The sequence below is a fragment of the Lactuca serriola genome, chromosome 7 (genome assembly GCF_051521515.1).
Source record: "Lactuca serriola cultivar US96UC23 chromosome 7, Lser_US96UC23_V15, whole genome shotgun sequence".
In the NCBI taxonomy this organism is placed as follows: Eukaryota; Viridiplantae; Streptophyta; class Magnoliopsida; order Asterales; family Asteraceae; genus Lactuca; species Lactuca serriola.
Window position 1 is genome coordinate 71,815,336 of NC_136414.1, and position 25,388 is coordinate 71,840,723.

The 25,388-nt window shown below is 31.2% G+C and overlaps 1 protein-coding gene and 1 long non-coding RNA gene across 2 annotated transcripts; both read left to right on the plus strand.

The window, feature by feature from the left end:
- The first annotated feature begins 616 nt into the window (after positions 1-616).
- LOC145062827 (uncharacterized) lies at positions 617-3,202 on the plus strand. Its single transcript, XR_013687736.1, has 4 exons — positions 617-835; positions 2,077-2,108; positions 2,694-2,745; positions 3,052-3,202. It is a non-coding gene; the product is annotated as an uncharacterized LOC145062827 (long non-coding RNA).
- Positions 3,203-3,917: 715 nt separating this feature from the next.
- Positions 3,918-5,275, plus strand: LOC145062815 (uncharacterized). The gene is made up of 3 exons (XM_079010404.1): positions 3,918-4,100; positions 4,568-4,675; positions 4,764-5,275. The coding sequence occupies exon 3, from the start codon at positions 4,773-4,775 to the stop codon at positions 5,196-5,198; it is 426 nt and encodes a 141-aa protein (XP_078866530.1). The 5' UTR covers positions 3,918-4,100; positions 4,568-4,675; positions 4,764-4,772; the 3' UTR covers positions 5,199-5,275.
- Positions 5,276-25,388: the final 20,113 nt, after the last annotated feature.

The following is a 25,388-nucleotide window of genomic DNA, read 5'->3' on the forward strand; positions in this document are numbered from 1 at the left end:
TTTTTTAGGCTTTGAAAATAATTACCCCTAAATCAAAATTTATTTACACAGTTTGTACCAGCTTTTTCTAAAAAAAAATAATTTGTTTTATTTTGGTTTTTTAGTAAAAAAAGAAAAGAGAGAGAATCATTCGATGAACTTGAACCATGATGTTTGGTTCAATGTTTTATTAAGGGTAAAATAGTAAATTCATACAAACCTACTTCCTTGCAACCCCAAATTAGAGGTATCACGTTCAAAAATATCCCGTTCAAACCCATCGTCGGACGCCGATCGCATCTCTCCCTCTCTCAACTTGCCCCCACTGTTGCTCAGCCACCCATCACGCCGGTCATTAAAATACCAGAGGAAGCTATTTGGGTCAAATACAAGCATCTTTTCAAGCAAATCGAAAGCTCCTGTGGATCGCATCTCTCCCTCGCTTCTTAGAAACCCAAGACTTGAATCATCAGGTGAACCAATCAGCTAATAACAAAAATCAAACCCACCCTGCAATTGTTAAGATCAATCAATCAAGGTACCCTTTGATATTTATATTCTTTTAATAATGATTATAAAGTTTTGTACAAAATGTATAAAGACTGGAACAGGATACGTTTTAGGTATTTAGCTGAGTCGACCCAGTGATTTGAACAATGGTCCACCCAAACCAGCTTCTGAGTTCACAGTCAAAGGTGGAGAAAAAGTTAATATTCAAATTGAGGGCATTGAGGTAATTTACCTATCTTCTTTACTTCTGTACCTTTTTTGCTTAATGGATTGGTAATAGTTGAAGTTGAAAAAAAATTTATCAATCGGATCTCCTCTCACTCTCGATCGTCTCCATCTCTACCAGGTAAGATTCTTCTCTCTTCTTTTTGCTCCATTTTCTCGTTCTATCATCCAATGACTCGAAGGATAATGATCTCTCCATTAGATTCTTCAACATAAATAAGGCATTGTGAACGAATGACGACCTGTTTCATTCACTGCTTTACATTATTTAACCAACGATCATACACACCTGCACCTCATTCTTGTCATCCAATTTTTGTTTTTAATTTGATAGTTACAGAGCTTAACGTCGGTATCTTTTAACTTATCACTGATTCAAAAACCCTAGAAATCAACTCTTAGTAGCGTTCTCCTGTTGTAAATTTATTTGTTTTGCAATCGATTATCTACTTGCAATGCATATTAATTTTGCTTGTTCTGCAACATTTGATGCGATTTTAGCAGCATATGTAGCCACTTTAGCAACAGAAGCATCAGCTGCAATGGAAACAGCTGAAGAAGCTAGTTTTGCTTCATCATCTGAAGCCAAACCACAGCTCTTTTGTCTTTCTAATTGACTCCATACATGTTGTAGTGTGCGACTGCAACAGCAACATGTTCAGCAGCTTCTGTTGCTTGTAGTTTGGACTCCTCAATTTTGGTCATGATTTCCTCTTTGGTTACAGTCTTCTCTGTGTTTTGGTCAACAGGTTTAGGTTGACCATAAATAGACTTTTGATCGGAACTGTTAAGAAGAGTGCACATATGTCTTTTCTATAACAAGTTGAATTCATTTGTGAAAAATGTCTATTAGTGTTGATATGTTTTATTTGGCAACTGGATAAAAGAATTTATAGCAATGTTGACACTAAGTCAACTCACTGGCATTTGATATTACAAGCTGTATTGTCTCTCAGTTTATGGCTAATTCATGCATATATGTATCTGGTTTTGCATAAAGATTGAGACTCTGACATTGTTTATATCAACAGGGGACAACAAGATTTTTGTTGACATTGATTCCACACTTTAGAAAGGTATACTTTAAACTTTGATTACTCCTAAGTAGTTACTCTTCAGTTAAATTAATATGTTTGCTGCAAATTTGCATGAAAAAAGTAGAAAGTTGACCAAATATCATATATCTAGACTACACTTTATGATGGAAAAAAAACAGGGCCTTAATGTAGATGAAAGCAAATAAGCAATGCTGATATTCACTCTTATATCACCAATGAACTTATTTCTTATGTTATCTGTTTCATAAAGTTTGTATCATTACATTGTTGAAACTATTACTTACATACTATTGTCTTTGTGCAGATACCACCAAGGAAAACTACAACATCCTACAGGTTCTTATCACAAGTTCTCAACCACTTCTCTTCCCTTCTGCATAAATCTGTTATTCATGAAATACATTCAATTATAATTTTTCTGCATAAACAGCATATACTCATCTATCTTGTTGGCTACAACAGACTACAGCTAGATAAAGTAGGAGCAACGATTCTCATTGTTTTTTTATATGAACTATTAGATTTTGTTGCTAGTTTGCCATGGTAAACAACAAAATGGACTGTTAGATTTTGTTTCTAGATAAACAACATGTTCTCATTGTTTTTTTTATATGGACTGTTATTTATGGATACACTTTTATAGATAATTTTGAATTTTTGGTCCTATATCTTGTTTGTGTATTAACACTCTTGTTTAAAATGACCTCATTTCTTCTAGATGTATGGCATTTTGAATGCTATAATGACCTGATGTGTATACTATCTAGACACCCATTTTTCTATTCCTAACATTCCTTTGAACTATGTTATAATGTGCTAAGTTGGTGAAGGGTAAAACGGTCATTTATCATACTCAAATAGTCTTTATGTATGCAATATTAATTAAAGGCAGGAATTATTTCAACTTTTTCTTTGTTCCAGGTTCCAATCCACTCCACTCCACTCCAGTCTAATCCAATCCAATCCAATTTAGGTGATAACAAAAGCATCATGTTTAAGTTTTGTGCTTTATCTTTTATACTTACTATGACGTTGTAAGTTGTTATTTTTTTCATTTTTAAATGCAAAAAATAACAATCTACTTTCATTAACGTATATGCATTATACTTTTAGTTTTTGTATTTTTCAAAGTAAAAATTAGGATGCTAAAATAAATAAGCAAACAAAAGTACATTGGTATTTTAAAGTAAAAAGTAGTATGCTTAAATTTTTAGTAAGATATTTCTATAATATTTGTGATCTAACAGATTTATAACTTCCTAAGTTTTTAAAATTTCAGGGAAGATGTCACAATTCTTCTTATTAAGAGACACATTGAAACGAAAGCAACATACAAGTGTACGTTTCATAAACAAACGCACCGATGATGCAAAATCTGTTGGTAATATATCTGCCCCATTGTCTACACCAGCATTGTCGTCATCATCATCTCGTACCACATTATCATCTGTTGGTACTATATCTGCCCCAACATTTGTTTCACATGTTGGTGCCACATCATCAACACATGCATCATCCATACCTACATCATCCAACCAGTCTTCCTTACCTACATCATCTACTCAATCATCTGTACCTACATCTATCCAATCATCTCCACCTGCATCTACTACATCATCTGTACCTAGATCCACAACAAATTGTAGTGAATCGGTTGAGGAAAATGTTGGTGTTCAACATCAAGGGTATTTACTTGGATCTACAGGACTGGATGGGCGTCTATATATTGGAGTGCGAGATAAGGAGTAAGTTAAAATTCTTACATTTTTATCAACATTGAGCTTCATGAATTTTACAATGCGGTTGATTTTTTCTTTTGTAGGTTATTTCCTTCGGGCCCATGTTCTTCCATTATCTATGAATCTTTTGGTGAAAGAGCTGATTTAAATGGGTATAGTTGGGCAACTTTAAGTGATGAGACAAAACTCCTTTATTGGGACGAGTTTCATGTATGTATCTCGTTTATGCAATTATTAGGTACTCATTAACTAAAAAACTCATCTATATATTTTGTATTGTAGAAAAAGTGCCATTGGGATGAGGCAAAAACTCCGTTAGTCCAAGCTTGTTGGGAAAATAAGGCAAAGGAAAGATATAGACAATATATCTACAATATAAGCTCAAAATGGAAAAAGTCGACTCTAAAAAAAACCAGTTAATATAACATCAGAAGTGTGGACATCCTGGACTGCAAGATGGAATACTGAAGACTTCAAGAAGAAATCAGAACAAAACAAAAAAAATAGGCGTAGAGGTGTAGCTGATGGACAAGCCCTTTCTACGCATACCGGTGGATCGGCTTCTCATTCCAAGATTGCTTCTGATTTAGTAAGTACTCATTTAATTTTATATTATAGCAATCTACTTTCATTTAGAAATACCATTATTTAGTTCTATTTTGATTTTTATAAGGACTAAGCCTAAATACATAAAATAGCAATCTACTTTTTTTTAGTTGTATGTTATAGTTTTTCTAGTTCCATTTTTATTTTTAAAAGGACTAAGCATAAATACATAAAATAGCAATGTACTTTCATTTAGTTGTATGTTATAGTTTTCTAGTTCCATTTAGTTGTATGTTATTTTATTTTTCATTTTTAAAGAGTGGAGCCTAAATGCAAAAAATAGCAATCTACTTTCATTTACTTTTGCATCATAGCAATCTAGTTCCATTTTGATTTTTTAATGGGTTTAGCTTAAAAGTAAGTTGCTATTTTTTCATTTTTAAATATCTAAGCCTAAATGTAAAAACATCAATCTACTTTAATATTGATTTTTTTTTTGTATATATGTAGAAGAAGATTTGGGGACATGATCCGGCACACCATGAACTATTCTTGTATACACACACTAAGAATCACGATGGAGTGACTTTTTTAGTTGACAAAGCTAAAAAAATTCATGTAAGTTTTATTTTTAATAATTTCATGTAAATTTTATTTTGATATTTTTTTGTATAAGTTTTATCTCAACACAATTATAAAATTATAGGATGATTTTATGGAACGATGTGATCGGTTGGAAGCAATAGGAGAGGAAATTGATGAGGACAAACTATTTTATGATGTTGTTGGGGGACACGATCGAAAAAATAGATTATATGGATTTGGCTCATATGGAAAGCGCATTCGTTCTAGTAAAGGATCTTCTGAAATACATTGTGAACAATACGAGGATAATAATGCCGAGACAAAAGTCGAGATTGAGAATTTGAAGAAGTTAATTGAGACGCAACGCGAACAATATGAGGATATTCAACAAAAATATGAGGATGTTCAACAAAAATATGAGGATGCTCAGAAAAAGAATGTGGAGTTTCAGCAGAAAAATGTGGATGTTCAAGCAAAGTTTGAACAACAACTTGCACAAACAATGAATGTCATTAACACATTGAGTGAACATGTCAAAACTTTTATTAATCAATGATAGAATATTATGTATCGAATAATGTTTTACGTTAAATTTGTAACGACTTTTGATATTGAAATATGTATCTTTTGATGTATTTGATATTACTTTTAGTTTCTATAGAAATACATTGTTATTTTTGGTTTTATATTAATTGTCTTTTTGTAAATTGATATAATAAGTCAAATTAAATAACTGAATTTTATAGAAAAAAATGGTATGGAACGATTGTTATGGAATTAACTACAAAAAAATTGTTATGAAATTTGCTATGGAATGAATGGCTACAGAATTTGTTATGGAACGAATGGCTACGGAATTTGCTACAGAACAATTAACTACGAAATTTGCTACGGACCAAATGGCTACGGAATTTGCTACGGACCAAATAGCTTCGGAATTTGTTACGGAACAATTAGCTACGAAATTTGCTATGGACCAACTGGCTACGGAATTTGCTACGGAACAAAATAGATACGGAATTTGCTACAAAATTCATTGTTACGGAATTGTGATGGAAGTGTGTTGTAATTGAAATGCTACGGATAGACGTTGTAGCAACACCCATAGCAAAATTGCTACGGAACTATAATTCCGTAGTTAAACATTTTGCTACAAGAAATCTTACTATGGAATCTCAATGGCAAATTCCGTAGCAACTTCCGTAGTTATTTATGTTTAGCTACGGAATTACATCATTTTGCTACGGAATTTTTCCGTAGTTAAATCGAAATTTTCTTGTAGTGTGAGTTTGAATATACAAACATAGTAATTTTTTTCAACTATCACCGGTTTTATGTTGATTTCTGAATCGGAATGAACCGGCCCTTTTTTAGAAAAGCCCGGTTGAACCGGTAAAAATAAACTGGTTAAACCGAATAAAAACATATAAGAAATAACCATTTGCGTAATACATCTTGGTGATTTTTTTCAAATCTATTTAGTTTCTTTAAATAAAAACATATAATAAATATTATAAATTTTTTTGATATATTTGTATTCATCTAAAACTACATTTTGTGCCGGTATTATATTTTATTTTCTTTTTTGACGTTTATAAATTGATGTAAAACATTAAAACTTAAGGTTATATGTTATTTTAATATATTTGGATTGATCTACAACTTATTTTTATGTATATATTTTTACTGTTTGAACTACTAAACGACAAGTTCATGATTTATATATGTATTTATGTATAGGAAAATCAATGTTTTAAAACCAGTTTGAACCGACCGGTTGGACCGGAAACCTGGGAATTGATGGTTCAACTATCACCGGTTTTATGTTTATTTTTGAACCAAAACGAACCGGCCAGTTTTTATAAAAATCTGGTTGAACACGTTAAATTAAATAAAAAAACATGGAATTGAAACATTTTACATAATAAACTTTAGTGGTTTTTTCACATCTATTAAAATTTTTGTAAATAAAAGCATATGATAAATGTTATAATGTTTTTTTAATATGTTTGTATTCATCTAGGACTTTATTTTCTTTTTAATACACGTAGATTAATGTAAAACTTATTATTATGTGTTATTTTAATATATTTAGAGATTTGAAATTTGTTTTCATATGTATTTTTAATATTTGAATTTGTGGACATCAAATTCTTGATTTATGTATGTGTGTTTTAGTAGGAAAATAGGAAAAAAATAAACTGAGACATCAAACTTGTTTCCACCCATTTCGTTTTTTGGCCATAACTTTTTTTGTCATTGAAAAATAAATAAAAAAACAAAGTTCTTAAAGTTTAATTCTCTACAAAATGAGCACACAATCATAAAAATTTGAATAAAAAAATTATTTTATTTATTATACTTATTTTATAAAAAAACGAAGAAAACAAATTCACCAAAAATCATTAAAATTAACGGGTACTTCTACTCAATATATTTGTGACTTTGTAAAAAGAATTTTTCAAAATAAGTTTTTGAAGTATTTATTTTTAATTTTAAGAAATATTATTTTTTTCTAAAAAAAATATTAAACATAATATTATCCAAAATGTGATAATTCAAAATATTTCCCATTAAAAAAAACTTTTAATTCAAATTTTTTATGATTCTTAATTTGTTATGATCTAAAAATATTTAGACTCAAATATTTTATAATCCTTAATTATATATTTTATGATTAAAAATTAAATGATTCAAAATAGATAATGATCAATAATCTTTTTTAACAAAAACTATGTTTAATAGAATATATTATTGAACCAAAACCATATGATTTAAAAAGTCTTTGATTCAAAATACTATAATTCAAAATAATTTAATTCAAAATTTTATTATCCAAAAATAATATGATTAAAAAAAGTATAAACAAAAAATATTATGATATTTAGTATTCTTCTAATTTTCAATTTTATAATTGTTAAACATTAAAAACTCAATCCCAATATGTAGTTTAAAAGATCAAAAAATAAATCAAAAATAAAAAAAATAAAGAAAAACACTAGTACTTTCAATTATGTAGTAAATATATTTAAAAAAATGTAAAAATAATATATATATATATATATATATATATATATATATATATATATATATATATATATATGTTTGACCAAGTATTTAGGTTTGACGTTTGTGCCCTTAACGAAATGGGTGGTGGAGAATTATTCTCACGTTCCGTACATATATATATATATATATATATATATATATATATATATATATATATATATATATATATATATATATATATATATATATATATATATATATAAAGAGAGAGAGAGCGAGAGAGGGGGTTATATGCAAAACAAGAAAAAAAAAACCTTAAAAAACCCTAAAATCATAAAAATGCATGAAAAAATAGTTACAGATCAAAAAAAATTTCACTTTATATTCTTAAAAATCGCAGCTTTTTCAAAAAAATTTCAACGAAATTATATAAAAACTTGCAATTTTTAATAATATTAAGTAAAAAAAAAAAGATTTGTCATCTCTAAGTATTTTTTTTATGCATTTTTTAGATTTTATGGTTTCTTGTTTTTCATAGAACTCTTTCCTCTCTCTCTCACTCTCTCTCTCTCTCTCTCTCTCTATATATATATATATATATATATATATATATATATATATATATATATATATATATATATATATATATATATATATATATATATATATATATATATATATAGTTTCCGACACTCGACAACTAAAGGTGGAGCGTTAGATCAAAATTAACTTATTAAGTGCATGATCGTAATTTTATCAATCTCATTTAATGTTTAATGTTTTGTGTCATTGGAAATATTATTAAAAATAAAAGTCTAAAAATTAACATAATCAATCAAAATTTCGGATTTTTTTATAAAATTAATATTTTTATTTTTTAAAAATATGCAGATTTTTTAAAAATATGCAAAGTTCTTATTTTGTTTGGATTACATGAATTAAAAACGTTTTTTTTTTTTTTTTTAAATTTCAAATTTTTTAAAAATGGTAAACTTTTAAAATCCTAGAATATTAAAAATAAATAACAAAAATTCTTTAACAAAAAAAAATCATGTTTTAGGTATATATATATATATATATATATATATATATATATATATATATATATATATATATATATATGCATATTTCTTATAATATAATATTCATAAGTAAATAATTAAAAAACTTATTTTTCTTTGCGAATCTATAAACAAAATAGTATAAATATTTTCTTCAATACAAAATAAAATATAAAAAACAAAAAATGCTATAAATTTTCAAAGCATTTTCATATCTTCGTGTCAAGATTTTCATGCTTTCTTCAATTTATAACTTTTCACTTTTTTTAATAGTTTCCACAAATTATTCCAAATCTATAAGAAAATTTAAAAAAATGATTAATATAAGAACACTCACAAAATGAATATGTATATATCATGTAAGATTCACATATGATTATATAACGCGGTATTCACATGTATGCATATAGGCGTAATTCATATGTGATTTACATATGAATCACAAATAATTCATATGTGATACACTTGTGATTTACATGTGAATTACATGTCATTCATATGTGAATTACATGTGAATGATATGTAATTCATATGTAATTCAGTTGTGATTTATATGTGAATTACACATGATTCATATGTGAATTACATGTGAATCACATATAATTTATATGCGATTCACTTGTGATTTACATATGAATCACTACACACTTATAGTTTTGCTTCCAATTAGTTACTAAAACATTATGCCAATTAACAATAACAACATTATGTGCTTAAAGTGAATTAGAAACCTGTAGCCAATTAGCACAATTATTGGTCGAGCATATTCATAAAGTTTCTTCACAACATCTTGAACATTACTACATAGACTCTGCAATGCAAAAAGATACACTTCCTACTAATAAAACACTTCCTACTAATAAAACATATTATATAAAAATATGGAGTTTTATAATGAAATGGAATGATTCTAAGATGTTGACCTCAAGTAAGACCCATTGTACAATTATCTTTTCAAAATGTATTGTTTAGTTATTGACACATAAGGTATAAGCAGCAAAAAGATGAGACTTTTAATACTTTGATTTCTGAAACACTTTTTCATGGATATTAACAAACAAAAAAGCCAAATGGTTTTACTAACTCCTAGAATCACACTTAGATATCTGCCAACTCATATATGGACTTTATAAGTAAAAGATAATGCATATGAATGGAAGCTAAACATTGAACTAATTAAGAATTAGTATCACATGCTTTGAAAAAGGCTTTTTACAACAACCATAATCAGAATTGCTAAGCATGTTTTCTGGTTTCTTAGAGACATCTTGGATTTTCTGTAGTTAGAAAAATAAGAGAAATATAAATTAGAATGTTAGCCTAGAAAGGAAGCTCTAAATTATGACCACCACTAGAGATCCATTTCTAAAACAAGTAAAGTGGCTATAATTTACCTTTAAATCAAGACGTTTTTCGAAACCGGAAGGGATGTAAGTCCAGGTCCAATTCCTTTGAGGAATCATGGTCACAACCACCACTGCCTCTGGGCAAGTCACAAGTAATAAGACCTGTTGATTTAGAATCATTCTTTATCCCTTGTTGTTGATTCATTATCGTATACAAACAAGTTATGCCGGTGACCATTCATTTTCCGATGAAGCTAAACAAACAAGTCAGAGAAATAAGGTTATTTAGATGATCTGAATTGCTACGGTTTTCAGAATCCCTCGCTTCTATCTGAATTGCCAGTGAAAACATATTGCTCCGATACAAGAAATATTGGTTTCAAAATCCATTGTGGTCGATCGTTGTATTCCACTATGTGTGTTATGGATTAGGGCATATTGTGGGATCGAGATTAAGATTGATTGTTGTACAATCATACACCAAGTATGATTGTTGTATAGTCCTCCAGATCCGGTGAAGACACTTCTGCTGCCAATAAAGGGAAAGAGGGATCAAACGTCTTGTCTAAAGAGAGGAGGGATACGGTGAGGAAGACGTACGTTAGAGAGAAGATAAAGAGAGAAAGATGGGGTTATAAATATGAGTTTTAAGGGGTCTAATCTCATATCCAATTTACCCTTATGGTTTTTGTTAAAAACCTAGATACACCATTCAACTTTTTTTTATTAATTACGAGATCGCCATAAAAATTTTGATCTAGTGGTCTACCTTTAGTTCTCAGGTTCTCGGGAATAAATAAGTTCTCAAATGATCATTCATTCATATATATATATAATTTTTTTTTCCTTTTTAGACCGATCATAAATAAGACAAATTAAGAAGTCCATACGTGTGTCTGGCTTATCGGCTCTCGTTGTTCATATAAACCGTAAACACTAAGTTTGGTGTTTTGCTTTATTCTTAAGGTTTGAACAAATGCTAGGGTCATATAATAGACCAGCTTTATGATCACAAAGACCAGGATTCATCTGACATATAATAATAATAATAATAATAATAATAATAATAAATGTGTAATATCTTAGTTATGAAATTGTATATTGAATATTCAAATATAAATGATATTGTTAGGTTCATAATTAGATTTTTTTTTGTTTGTATTTCCTTGATAAAACGTCTCGTCAAATCTTTTTATGATAATACAAGAATAATTTTTTGCCATGTGCTTTTCTTCTTAGTGCTGCCAATGATCATTTTCCTGACCAATTCATCGTCAAAGTTCAATTAACAAGTTACCATTATCTCTCTTTAAATCAGCAATGTAGTCATTTTATATCTCCAAATGTTTATTTTCCCGCTTATTCCAATTATGTTTACCAATTATTCATTTTATCCGTTCTTCCTTCACAAATTAAAAAACATCAATAAAATAATAATAATCCTTTTAAATCATGGACATGACTATCAATATTTTTATAACTTCATAATGAATGTCATATAATATACACACCGATCGCCATCTCTAACGATTTTACAAGTTCACTAGCCCTCTTAATTTTTCCATCGAAACTACACTTCATAAAAACCTCTAATGCCTTTACACACATACATATGTTTTTGTAGTCATTTATGGTTTAATTTTTGTTGTTTATATTCTTAATGGCTTGCAATTACACATTCTAGCTTCTATCCCCATTGATCTATCAAACGGGATAGTTTACTATTGGGACTAACGATTTTTGGCGTACGTTCTGCCTCTCAAATTCATTAACAATTCAACATTCTCCAATCGGCTTCCTTTCAATCAAAGTTCTTATACATCAATTAGGTAATTTTTAATGCTTTCACTATTACAACCATCTACATACATAGTCGATTATGATATCATGTCTCGTTGGTTGTAATGTATGTTGTGTTTATTAAGTTTTATTTCAAAATTAGTTTCAACAACTAGTAAAATGGAAAAGGGAAGAAGTTAAGATTTCAAAAAATAACATAACAAATTATACCCACCAAGGATTATCTTGCAAGTTGTAGAAAAATTTAAACACCAACCAAATAAGAGATGAAGAAATGACAACATTTGTAGTTCTTTGGGTCCTCTTGGGAGGCTTGGAAGTTGATGAAGAATAATGAACTTTAGAGACACCAACAATGACTCAACTTGATGTAGAATTCTATGTCTTTTGTATAAAACTCTTAAGAGTTAGTTCATATGATATGAGCTAAAGAGAGAAAAAAAATAAGCAAGTTTTCTTCAAGATATGATCAAAAGTGAGTGAGAATACACATACACATGCATTTTATGGTTTTGACCAAGTAAAGAGAGAAGGAAGAGTACAATCATCATAAAGTGTAATCTTTACACAAAGGGTCTTAAACCTTTAAGACAACCCATGAATATATGGTCTAATGTTCCCCATGTTGGAAGATATGCATTACCTTTCATTAAAGAAATCAAAAACCCGTCACTCTATTTTTCTCTCCAACTTTTGGCAATTGAGTAGAAAAAGAAGAGAAGAAGTTTAAATTTTATAAAACCAAGTTTATAAAATATAAACTTTGTCTTTAGGTAAAAGATAAAAAAGACTCAACTAGCACAAAATATTGTGCATGACTTATTAATTCACACAATATAAAATAATGTGTTACATGCTAATGAAAATTATTATTTCCAAGAAACAAATAATTTCCAATTAATTATAAGAGTTTATTGAATATTTATTAAAATCAATTTCTAATAAATAATCAATTATATCAAGTTGTTGTTACTTTGACCTATTAGTATCATATATTAGTTAGCAATATCACTTTAATATGATTCTTGAGCATACAAGATCCTTTAGTTTTTTACATTTTAATAGCACAAAAATGCAAGGTGTGGGCTTTATAAACTAGATATTATGACTTACACTCTATATGTTCGATGAAATGCCATATTGAAGAATATTACATTTGCTTTGCAAACTAGATCATATGTACTACAAACTAGATTTGTATTAAATCAAAATCCTAATCTAAATTTTAAATTTATTTGATATTATTGGAAGTTTTGGTAAAAACTATATGTTTTTCCTAGATTTGCAATAAACTTTAGCAAAACAAATGTGTGTGGGGAATATGTCCCACATAAGAGTAAAAAGTAAACTCTCACTGGGTTTATAAACATGGAAGTGTAAAGGCTTACAAACTTCTTTGGATAGGTTTACTACAAGACCTATGAGTGTCTAGGGCAGTGCAAATAAAATCATTGAACTCGTGTATGGGCGCGACATGTGGACACAAATGCAGTTCCAAAATTTCGGGCCCACAAAAGCCAAGTTTGTGTAGAACTTTACAATTTTGGTCTATTTTATAATTTTTGTAATTGATGCACTTAATGTGAGTTAATTCTCAATTATGTCATTTAATCTCAAAATAATGAGAGTTAATACACAATTAAGTTATTTAATTTTGAATTGATGAATACAATTATAGATATTTTTTTTCATTCTCTACATACACTTTCCGGGAAACTTTTCAGGCAAGTGTTCTAATCCGACAATATACAATGCTTTAGATGTTGTACCCTGGGAACATACAACGAATCTGTTTAATGGAATTGTGTCCAACACGAGGATCAACATTTCATTTATTACTACTGTTGTTTTGCAGACACGAACTCGTTATAGAAAGATGGGTAGAAGAAGTAACAGTTATCTCAATCCATCTCATTATAATTTGGGTGTCTCCGTTTTCTTCATAGCCATAATCGATTGATTTTTGTAATTATTCAGGAAACAAAAACAATTGGATTTCTTAAGGTTGGAATTATAATGGACTTATGAAAATGTATTATTCATTTATGTTGATTTTTAATATTCATGTTTTAAGGCTATAGGGAATGGTCTCGACAATGACTCTACACATGTAAGGTGTACTCGACAAGACATGTCATGTACTCAATATGTTGAGTTCGACGGAGGAGTTTGATAATGGGCTTCCGATGAGAGAGAAAGAGTGATAGAAATATGGAGACAGAGAGATTAAGTTTTTTTACCACATTAAACAAATACCATATTTTCATAAAGATACCCTATTTTTTAAAATATAACCAATTTTTTTTTCTGAATTTCAAATTTTAAGAATTTCATCAACTACTATTAATAATTACATCCTCCTTTATATTCCACCACATTCAAACCTACTTCATTATTATGATTAAGAATAAAAATAAGCGTCGAAAATTAATATTAGATAAAGCCGATATCTATGAAGGAAGTTGTAGTGGTCGTGACAAGGATTTCGGATCTATAAAGAATGCTGAAATCCGAGTTATAGCGAAGAAGTTATGACATGTCGAAGTTTTGCGACAGAACCGGTACGACACTACATGACGTAAATAGTGGATTTATGATAGAACGATTTTTAGTCATAGTGATCTAAACGAAAGTCATAGAGTTCATTAAACCGAGAGCGTGCATAAAAAGAACGACAAAATCTGACTTCGTATGAGAAAGTTATGATTTTTCTAAGTTTCGACTTAGCAGTATGCAGCCCAAAACTCAAAATTTAGATCAATTGATTTTTAGCCGAAACAATCTAAACGGGAATCGAAGATCTCGTCAATATTAGTGCAACGGTAAAAAGACAGACGAAAACGGACGTCGGATGAAACAATTATGAATTTTTAACGGACTTTTCCTGTTCCGGCCCGTTAAGAATATAATATTAAAAATGAAGTCAAAATTAGCCGACGGAGTCTAAACAAAAGTTCGGAACACAAACTTCAAGATCTCACTGAACTCACGACATGAACATAGAAATTCACGAAGTGAACTTGATGAACGACATGTTTCGTGCCTAGAAGACACACGACAAGCCTAGGAGGTGATCAGGATCAAAGTCAGGCCTGTCGTATTTTGTTAACAAACTCTACTTCCTCTCACTCTAAAACCCTTCTTTAGCCTACTTTTAACCCCCTTAAGTCCCGGTATCATCCCCGACGCCTGAAGCTAGTCCCGATGCCCCGAAGATCCCGAGAAAAAGAGTTTTCGAGCCAAAACTATGCCTGCGAGAAACCCGGTTTTTGAGAAAATATCCCGGTTTCATCGAAGAATATTGTTTTAAGGGACGAAGCATTGTCCAATCATCGTCTTATCATGTGAGTGTGTAGTCACTTTCATCTTACACGTAGATATAAAGTATTTTATATAAAATACGTGCTATGTGAATATATATTATTTGTTTATTTGAGATGGATGTTGAATGAATGATTTATACAGGTTTTAAATGATTTAAACTGTATATTTATTTTATACCTATAATTATGATGGGTAAAAGATGGGTAGATTAAATATGAGATAAATGATAAGCGATGAAAGATGAGCGATGATATATGAGTGATAAAATATGATGAGAAACGATGAACCAAGCGATGACCCCGTCATCTAGCAGAATATGGATACAACCACGGACTATTCTAGACAGTTCATGGAACACTAGCAACCTCGCAACCTGTAAGTGTGTGAATTATATGTTCATCAGATGTACTCTAAAAACCCATTGACATGTATTGCAGGTGGACTCCTGCAAATAATACTGTCGATAAATGGCAGTTGTTGACTTAGTGCATGTTGTATAAACCCTGGCGACGATGTGACTTCGTGCCTATTCCTTAGGAGGAATCCTTAGGAATGAGTGAAAGATGATTCTTAATAACTGAGAGCTATGGACTTAGCACATGTTGTATAAACCCTAGCAACTATGGGCTTAGTGCCTATTGTAAAAAGCCTGGCGACGATGTGACTCCGTGCCTATTCCTTAGGAGGAATCCTTTGGAATGAGTGATAGATGATTCTTAGGGTAAATCCTTAAGAAATAATGAAGATAACGGGGATGAGTAATTGGGTTAATTGTTTGATGATAAAACATAATAACTTTATTATTGTGGGTTGAAAACCCTATATGCTCACCAAGCTCCCAAGCCTGACCCACTAAAGTTATTATTATCATAGGTGTCGATACGAAGCTACGTTACACTAAGAGATTAAAGGAGATGTAAAATCACTAGTGTAAATAAATATAAGTTCTGTTTATGCTTATGTTTTGTATTAACGATGACATCCCAAAGTTTTAATGAAATGAAAATACATTTCTTTAAGAAATGTTTTGATAAATATTTTTATTCTGTTTTGGGGACAAATTCTGCTACATCTTTTGAAAGATTACTCTGATTTTATTTTAAAAAGCATAAACTAAATCGGTCTTTTTTGGTCGTGAATTTGGGGATGTCACAAATATCTACTCTCAAGCCTTTAGGTCCTAAAAACAATATATTTTTCTTAGTCATATGTGTAAAACTAAAAATTAACATGGTATATCACTTGACTTTAACCCTTCCAAATTAAGAGCGAACTAGAGGCTTTGAACTTCATTGTATTCATATGCAAACGAGATGATTCCATTATTCTTAAGAGTGGTTATAATCTTTCCAATACATTTCACAAATGCATTAGGGTCTAAAAGGAAATGCATGTAGGCAATATCGATCACATCTAATTTATACTCTTTTGGAAGCCCCTCATTTTCATTGCTCATAACCAAGGTGCTGTATGCTTTTTTGAAGCAAAAAATTCATGAATTCTACGTATTACCTATGCAACGCTCTGCAGCAGAAGAATGGACCAAATGGTTGCTGCCTGTATTAAAAAGCATGTTTGTTTTTTTACATTTGCAGACTGTTGTAATAAATTGAAATTTAAATAAACTGATTTTAAAAACTGAAAATAGTTTTTCAACACCAAAATTATAATAAGTATACTTTTAAAACATTGAAATTGTTGTAACTCATTTATGTTGGTAGTAATTACTCAATTATGTTGGTAGTGATTGCTCGTATTTATTTCATTCACTAGTAGCATTTTGTACATAGAGGTTACAACATTTATGTAGTTCATAAGTAGCATTTATGTACATAGAGGTTACAACCTTTGGCTCACACACTCATTGCCCTATATAAAGGGTTCTCATATACTCTTGTATTTTTTAGAACACACATTCACAAATTCATTATTCTCTGTAATTATGAAGTAAGTCTTTCTTGATACTCCTGACCCCGTCTAAATTTTTTTTCCGTTAGGTATTATTTTAGGAAAAATGGAAATTTTTTGTATGTCAAAAGCGAGATAAAAGAATCTGTTGGGTATTGTTTATTTTGATGTACTCGAGTTTGGACATGGACCTTTTCTTAAAGGGTTCAATGTCACATAATCAGAATATGAGACTCCTAGGGATTTATTTAGTTTTTTCTTATGATGGACACACAAATTATAGTAATGGTCCCTGTAGTCTTGATAACTTATCATCTCTTTTGTCAAAAGACCATAAGTCATAAATATTCTCCACAGTTCACGTCTACTATATTTTACTATGATTATTACCAATTTCAATATCAATGTCATTGTATAAATGATTCGTTAGACAAATGTAACTTTTGTATCGTCGTGTATATATATATATATATATATATATATATATATATATATATATATATATATATATATATATATATATATATATATATATATATATATATATAGAGAGAGAGAGAGAGAGAGAGAGAGAGAGAGTTAGGTTCATATATAACCAATAATTATTGTGTGAATGTATGGCTCATTCTCAGCCAATCAATTGATAAGGGTATAATTGTAATTTAACATATATTTCATTTAATTAGTTATTAATAATAATCATATAATTATGGTAACTGAGCTTAAAAGGTAATTTTATTTGAAAACCTCCAGCTATAACATCGACCTATTTTTGGGAGGTTCTTCTGGGATAAGTTGGGATTCAAGCATATCCGAAGAAAAGGAGGAAGAATGACATCTCATGCCTTCGACTTTCCGTCTCCAAAGACACACAACACCATCATTTGACCACCATTGGTACCATCATCATCCCATCCTTTCATCAATCATCTACATCACTTGAAATCGGAAAAAAAGAGATAAAAAGAGGGGTGTTGGTTCCTATTTGTGGTAGAGGGAGTACAACACAATGAGGGAGCGTAAACGAAAGGGTTGGGATCCTCTTCTTATAACTCCTGCTCTCTCTTTTTAAGACATCATTTTTGCTTATATTCCTATTTATATGTGGGTTGTATCGTAAATTCTTTGTAAAACTTGCTCACATTGATAGTAGTGACCCCCCCACTGATCTGTTCTTGGCCCTGCGTGACAGGGGTAGATTTTGATTTCAAGACTCACAAATCAATTTCAAGATGAAGAATCTAGCCCTATAACTCAATCTTTATTCATCAGTTTTAAGAAAAATACTCAATTTCTAATGTTCATTTTGAATTCCTTTCATCCCCATTTCTTCTTGCATTGATGAACATCCTTTCATCAGTTGTCTACAACACTTTAAATTACCAAATTGTCCTCATATGATAAACCAGTTAGGACACAAACATGATCATTTCGTATAGTTTACTATCCAATTTCTTTGATAAACTTACAAATCAAACAAAAAATAGAAAAAGAAATTTGATTGAATTTTATTCCTCTCTAGACAACCAACATGAAAGATCAGATTCCAACTCCATTCCTAAAAAAAATTATGTGAATCTAAGACCTTGTTGATTGAGGGGCTATTAAGTTACTTTTTTTTAGAAGAATACATTTTTTTTATTCAGTTATCCGATAATAAGCGATAAAACTCAAAACTTGTATAAATTTTTTGTTTTTTAGTTTTATTACTAATCTTCTTTGAATATGGTTATCGGGCTTGTATATAACTACAAATCTGATTTGTAGGTTGTGTTCACTAATTAATGATGAATAGAGGTTTCCTTAGTGTGACAACCCAAGTTGTTCCGTTACATTTCCCCGTTACCGTTAACGAAATATTCCAGTTTATAAAAATTCCGTTAATAAGGGGTCGTCAAATAAATAAATGTTTCATTTATTTATGCCGTTAAGTCGTGATAAGAGAAATAAAAACTCAAAATACACATTTCCATTTAGTTGGAAAAGTTAGTTTTCATTATTACGACCACTAAATCGGGTGCGACCAAAAACCCCGTTTAACGGCAGTATTGGGTAGAATTCCACTGATCCCCGACTCAAAACCCTATATAAGGGTGAGTGGAGTCCATTGGAGACTTTTTACACTCTCCCCTCTCTCTCTCTCTACAACTTAAATTCGAGCCAAAAATCGTCCGTTTCGAGCCCCAAACGAGTAGGTAAACTATCATAACTCGTTGTATAACTTATCTAGCGTACAAATTCGAGTTTAAAACATAAAATAGGGACAACATCATGAGTTTACGGCCCAAGAACACTCTTGGGCCGTGAACACCAATTAATGGGGGTTTTTAAGCCCCAAAACCCCTCCAAATTGTCCCTAAGGCTTGGATATGACCTGTAGGCTTATGGAATCAGACTTAGAACACCTTGAACTAGCATTTGGAAGAGTAAAGAAGAGTTTACTGCCCAAGAACATGCTTGGGCCGTAAACTCCTCTTCATGGGGAGTAAACTCACTTTTACATGTCTAAAAGCCATATAACTCCACCAATAGCCTTGGAATAAATCCTAGGATCATCTAAAAATAGTTTGGGGACCTTAAACATGTCAAATACCATCCATTTAGGAGTTTACGGCCAAAGCTTCCCAAGAAATAGTTCCAGGGCCATAAACTCATAAAAACATGTTAAAGGGTGCCCTAAATTCATACTAAGGCTTAAGACATAAATTAGGGGTTTGTCCTTTGGGTATGGATCAATTAAACACATCAAAATGAAAGGGAAAAAGGAGTTTATGGCCCAGGTATGTACCAAGGCCGTAAACACCTCTAAATGTGCCAATATGATAGTTTTAATCCCCCAAAATGGCATAACACTTCATTATAAATTACTAGCAAGGCATTAGGGGCTTTAAACTTCACAAAACTCAAAGAATGAGAGTTTACGGCCGTAAACTCCCTTAGAAGTGTCCGTAGGTTGTAAACTCCCTAATGAAGCCCTTAGAAGCCTTAAACTCACTCATGCCTTTTTGGAAAAGTACTTAGAATAATCCCATGAACAAGCTAGAAGCCTTAAACACCCTAGAACCCTTCACCATGAGTTTACGGTTGTAAACTCATGGTGAGTAGTCCCTGGGCCGTAAACATGGTGTTAGGGGTTTACTCTTGGAGAGTAAACTCCATTCCCTAGCCATACACACCCTTAGACGCTACCCGAGACACCCAAACACTTATCTAAAGTGTTTTCCGCTCCTTTGAGTGCGTATACTTGTTTAATTGGTATTTAATATACTAATTGTATGTGAACATATGTTATCATATGTTAAATAGGTCATTGTGTGTGTTCGAGTCCTTGCATGGCACCGAACGCCCAAACGACACCTTTGTCGGACCTACTTACACCAGGTGAGTTCATACCCCTGAATGAACCTTTTAAATGATTTTACATGTTTTATAGGGGGGGGGGGAATACAAGTTAAACATGCCAGTTATCATATCAATCACATGTGATTGATAACCCGCATGCACCAGATTTTACTACACTGTACACTGTTTTACCGAGTAGGACACTATAAATGGCTTTCAAAAAGGGTTTTCACTTGTTTAAATTCTTACTTTTATTGCTTTATCAAAGTTCCATTTTCAAATTGATTTATGAAAGTTTCTTAAAGATTTCTAAAGGTTTTCACACTTATTTTACCAAAGAATACAAATGCGATTTTCCTGAGTATAAAGGTTTTTCCAAGGTTTTCATGTATACTTTTACTTGTTAGTTACTGCTGCTTCACTTATACTTATTTTTAAACTCCTACTCGATAACGCTTTCACTTCGTGATGCGTTTATACTTGTTATTGTCTCTATTTTGCTTATACGTGTAGTCGCTTATACTTGATAGACGCTCTTACTTCACTTATCGTCGTTTCCACTTCGTGATACACTTATACTTGGTACACTTATACTTCAAGATTCGATTATCCCACTCTGTACGCTTATACTTCACGACTCGGATATTTCACTGTACACTTATACTTCATGACTCGGATGTTCCACTGTACGCTTACACTTCATGACTCGGATATTTCACTGTACGCTTATACTTCACGACTCGGATATTTCACTGTACGCTTATACTTCACCAGTCGGTTATTCCACACTGCACACTTATACTTCATGATATGATTCCACTTGATACATACTCAAGCGTAGTTAGATGTATGTATGTGCTTGTATAGATGCATATAAATAATGATTGAAGGACTTAGGAAGGCTTGTCCGCCCTATTTCCTTTTCTTCGTTGAGATGTGGTCTGGTGGGATCGGATTTCCATCCGAAGGTCGTTGATTCATTAGTTATATATTATGTACACAAGCATAGACATACGGGTTTATTCCAGTCAATTCAGTTGAGAGTCTCTACCTCCAGTTCAGCACTTACATTAGAAACCCACTAGTTGGAAGTCTCTACCCACTATTTGGGATGCATCTTTAGGACACGGCCTTCTCCGTAGTCTAGTTGGTAACCAGAGTCTCCTGTAGGGAGAGTGGACATTATGTGTATAGATCTATACGGGATTGACAACCCCGCACCCAGACTGCTAGCTACAGTCCCGGCCTACCAAGCCAACGGGTGACAAATGTCACATCTTATAGACGCTTGTAAGGCGTCTGGAACTCTAGTCAGTATGGTTACAAGTATCTCGGGTTACCTTATAATTCTTTGGCCTTAAGGTAACGGTATTTCGCTAGCAATTTACACTGTATGCTGGTAATTCATTTCGGAGTCACACTGTTTTGACCTTACAAGACGTATCTTTCCTTTGATACTGTCTGGGGTCTGTTATTCACTGTATAGACCTTACCAGTTGTACCTTTCATTTGGTACCTTCTGGGGTCTGAGTCTCTACTTGTTAGACTGAACCAGACGTGTCGTTTGTTCGATACTCTCCTGGAGTCTATAATTTCCTTGCCTTAGTCAGCAGTTCTCACTGCTGAGGCATATGTTATTCCCTGATTTCGTTTGCTTTCCTCAATAATCTAATTCAGTATTTTGATAATGATAGCAATTTAAGGGGAAACCACTTTTTACCACATAACACTGACCAGTCTTGGTAGAAGGCTGCTTTGATTATAGAAAATATAGGATTTTCTGGAAAGAACTCTAATACACTGTAAACACTTAAACTATTACTTTATAAAGTTATTTGAACGAAATGTCACTAAATACTTATGAACTCACCAACATTTGTAAAAATGCTGATACTCGCTTTTCAAATAACTTGTATTCTCAGGTTAGCATTAGACAGGTACATCCCCGGAGCTGTTGACAAAGATAGCTTAGTACCGCGCTGTATTTAATCTATTAATTGTATTACTTTGATGTATTAATGTAACCTTGTAAAACTATTACTATTAATGCAATGTTTTTTTGTACTTTGATTACTATAATGCATGTGTTGTGATACTTGACATGACGTCATCCACCCCAGAACGTTTCCGCCGTTCCGGTTTTGGGGTGTGACACTTAGTCTTTAATAATGGAAGATTGAAACTAGCGTATGATAAAGTTGTTCTTCAAGAATGAAAGATTGAAACCAGTGTATTCTTAAAGAATGGAAGGATGGAAAAAAGAGGATTGATGTTCAAGAATGTTGCACGTAATGCTGGCGGGTTGAATATAAACATAGGAGATAAAAAACAATGAACAATGAAGAAGAATATCGGGTTTTCATGTTTTGGTTTGGCCCTTTGACAAACATATTATTAAAGAATGTAATATACATTATATTTTTTTGTATATATTTTTCAAGAATATTGTATATTAAACAAAGAATGTAGTATAGATATCACAAATAAATTCTTAAAGAATATAGAATAGAATGTTGTGTATATTCGTCAAAATGTTGTATATATTTTTTTTGTTAAAAATTATATCTGTATTCTTTAAGAATGTTAATTCTATAGATATATCATGAATAAAGTTATATTCTTTAAGAATGAAAAAGTGTATGAAATGAAATGGAAAAATATTTGAATGTGTTGACGTTGTATTCTAAAAAAATGATATGTTATTGTATATATATACGTGTATTCTTTAAATGAACTTGTATTCTTTAAGAATGAACTCGTATTCTTCTTCAGGATCTTCTCTGTTCGACTTCATTCTTTATTTATAGGAAGAATTATTTGATTCTTTAGTATGATTCATATTAACAAATCTTAGATATCTAAACAATTAGATTTGATTTTGATCGATTAATTATTTTGAATAAAGATAATTATGTTTTCCTTAATTATCTCAACTTCCATATTGAGAATTAATCAAATTGTCAATTATACACTTATAATTATTAATTTTGGGTTTTTGTTTATTAAAAAGAAATATTTATGTGTGTTGTGTTCCATTGTAACGATGGTACACCATATAAACTTAGTCATTTATAAATCTAATCGAATGGTCCAAAACTTGTCATACATTCACACAATATATATCATTCACATTTAATCCTAACCCTATATATATATATATATATATATATATATATATATATGTGTGTGTGTGTGTGTGTGTGTGTATGTGTGTGTGTGTTTATGTGCATATACTTACTTATTTATGTGGCATAAATGATTTTTGACCTTTAAAATTCCTAAAAGTTGTTTTATAACTCTTAATATTGGTAAAATTTAAATAATTTTTTTCTCAAACATGAGTTTTGCCATCTAACAAATACATATCACATTTATATGGACAAATTATGGATCATCTCCAATTACATCAATGACATTGATAACAAATTTAGATGATATGCTTCAATCGACCCACTCTTCGATCAATGAGAACTTTTTCACACTTGTGTTTCTCGAACCCGTCATTTAAAAAAAAAACAAAGTTCATTATAGTAAATCATGTGTTTCTCGAACCTTTCGTTTCGAAATCAAATTTTAGCAAATCATGTATTTCTCGAACCTGCCATTTGGAAACACAATTTGTGCCAATGCAAATCATAAAGATATAAACATGTCGTTTTATATGAGAACTAATCCAGTATGCCCCCCCCCCCCCATTTTGTAGCTCAAATGGAAGAATAAAGCTATTGTTTAACTCTTGGATTATGTTTTTCTTTTTAATTTGGTTTATGCTTTCCCATTTGAATAATACTTTTAGATTATGGTTTATTTATGTAACATCTTGATTAAGGTATTTACATTTTTAACCCCCTGGAATGAAAATTGTTTGCAAAGTTGGTCCCTTTAACATTTTATGAAAAACATGGGTTTAGCAGGTACGTTGGGCGTTCGTGGTCAGGGTTCAAACCCTATTTTTGTCTCTAGCGAACCCTTATCTCTTGTGTGGGCATTTTTTAGCTTGAGTTTGTATTTTTGTGATCTTGAAGGAGGAAGAAGGAAGGGGAATCACCTTGGGAGCTTAAAGACAACCTAGATCCGTAAGCACATCATCATTTTGCACCACTTGTAGGTGACCTATAGAGTTGGTACTCGGAGCTGCGTTGTGTTTAGCTATCTTTTCGGACTGAGAGGTGATTTTTCCTCACTTTACATGTGGGTTGAAGGCACCAATGCTGGCCCATTAAGTTATGTTTCGTAGTAGATAGGAGGTTGCTATGTGATATTGATAAGTAGAATTGCTTGTGTGTCTGTTGATTGGCTATGTGTTTATCTGTTGCATATATTTGATGGGTTTTGGTCATAAGACATCCTATGTGCTCATACAAAACCTAATGCTTGGATCTAGGTTTCTCTATTGTAGATGCAAGTTATCCAAGACTATAAACCCTAATTCTAGCATATGGAAATAGATATTAACATATAATTAGGTTTAAGATGTTACCTTGATTGTTTTGTAGTAATAACAATCCCAATTCCTCCTTGAATTGACTTTGGAAGGCTTAGAGTCACAAGTTTCACTCCTCTAATGGCTTACAAACACCATAAGCAAAAGGATGAAGAGGAGAGAGGATGGAGGCTTCCTAAAACGTGTTCTAACCCTAGAAAAGAAGTTCCACACGTTTTTTGAGCCTTAAGGGTTCTATATATAGTGAGGCTATTAGGGTTATCTAACAAGGAAACCCTAATTTGGTTGCTTAATCCCTAAGCAACCCATAGACTCCTTTAATCAAGCCCTTGGACGATTTCCTTATGGGCTTCCCATAAGAATTCGTCCACCTCTTGATTTAAGACAATCCATGGCCCAAATTGCAATTATCTTATAATTACAATCCAGTCCCTTAAGTTTAATTAATCTCTTTTAGTCACAAAACTAATTACCAATTAATTATCGACTAATATTAATTAAACAATATGATT

Coding starts and splice junctions, on each gene's coding strand:
- LOC145062815 (XM_079010404.1), top strand. CDS start 4,773: ATGGAACGATGTGATCGGTTGGAAGCAATAGGAGAGGAAATTGATGAG.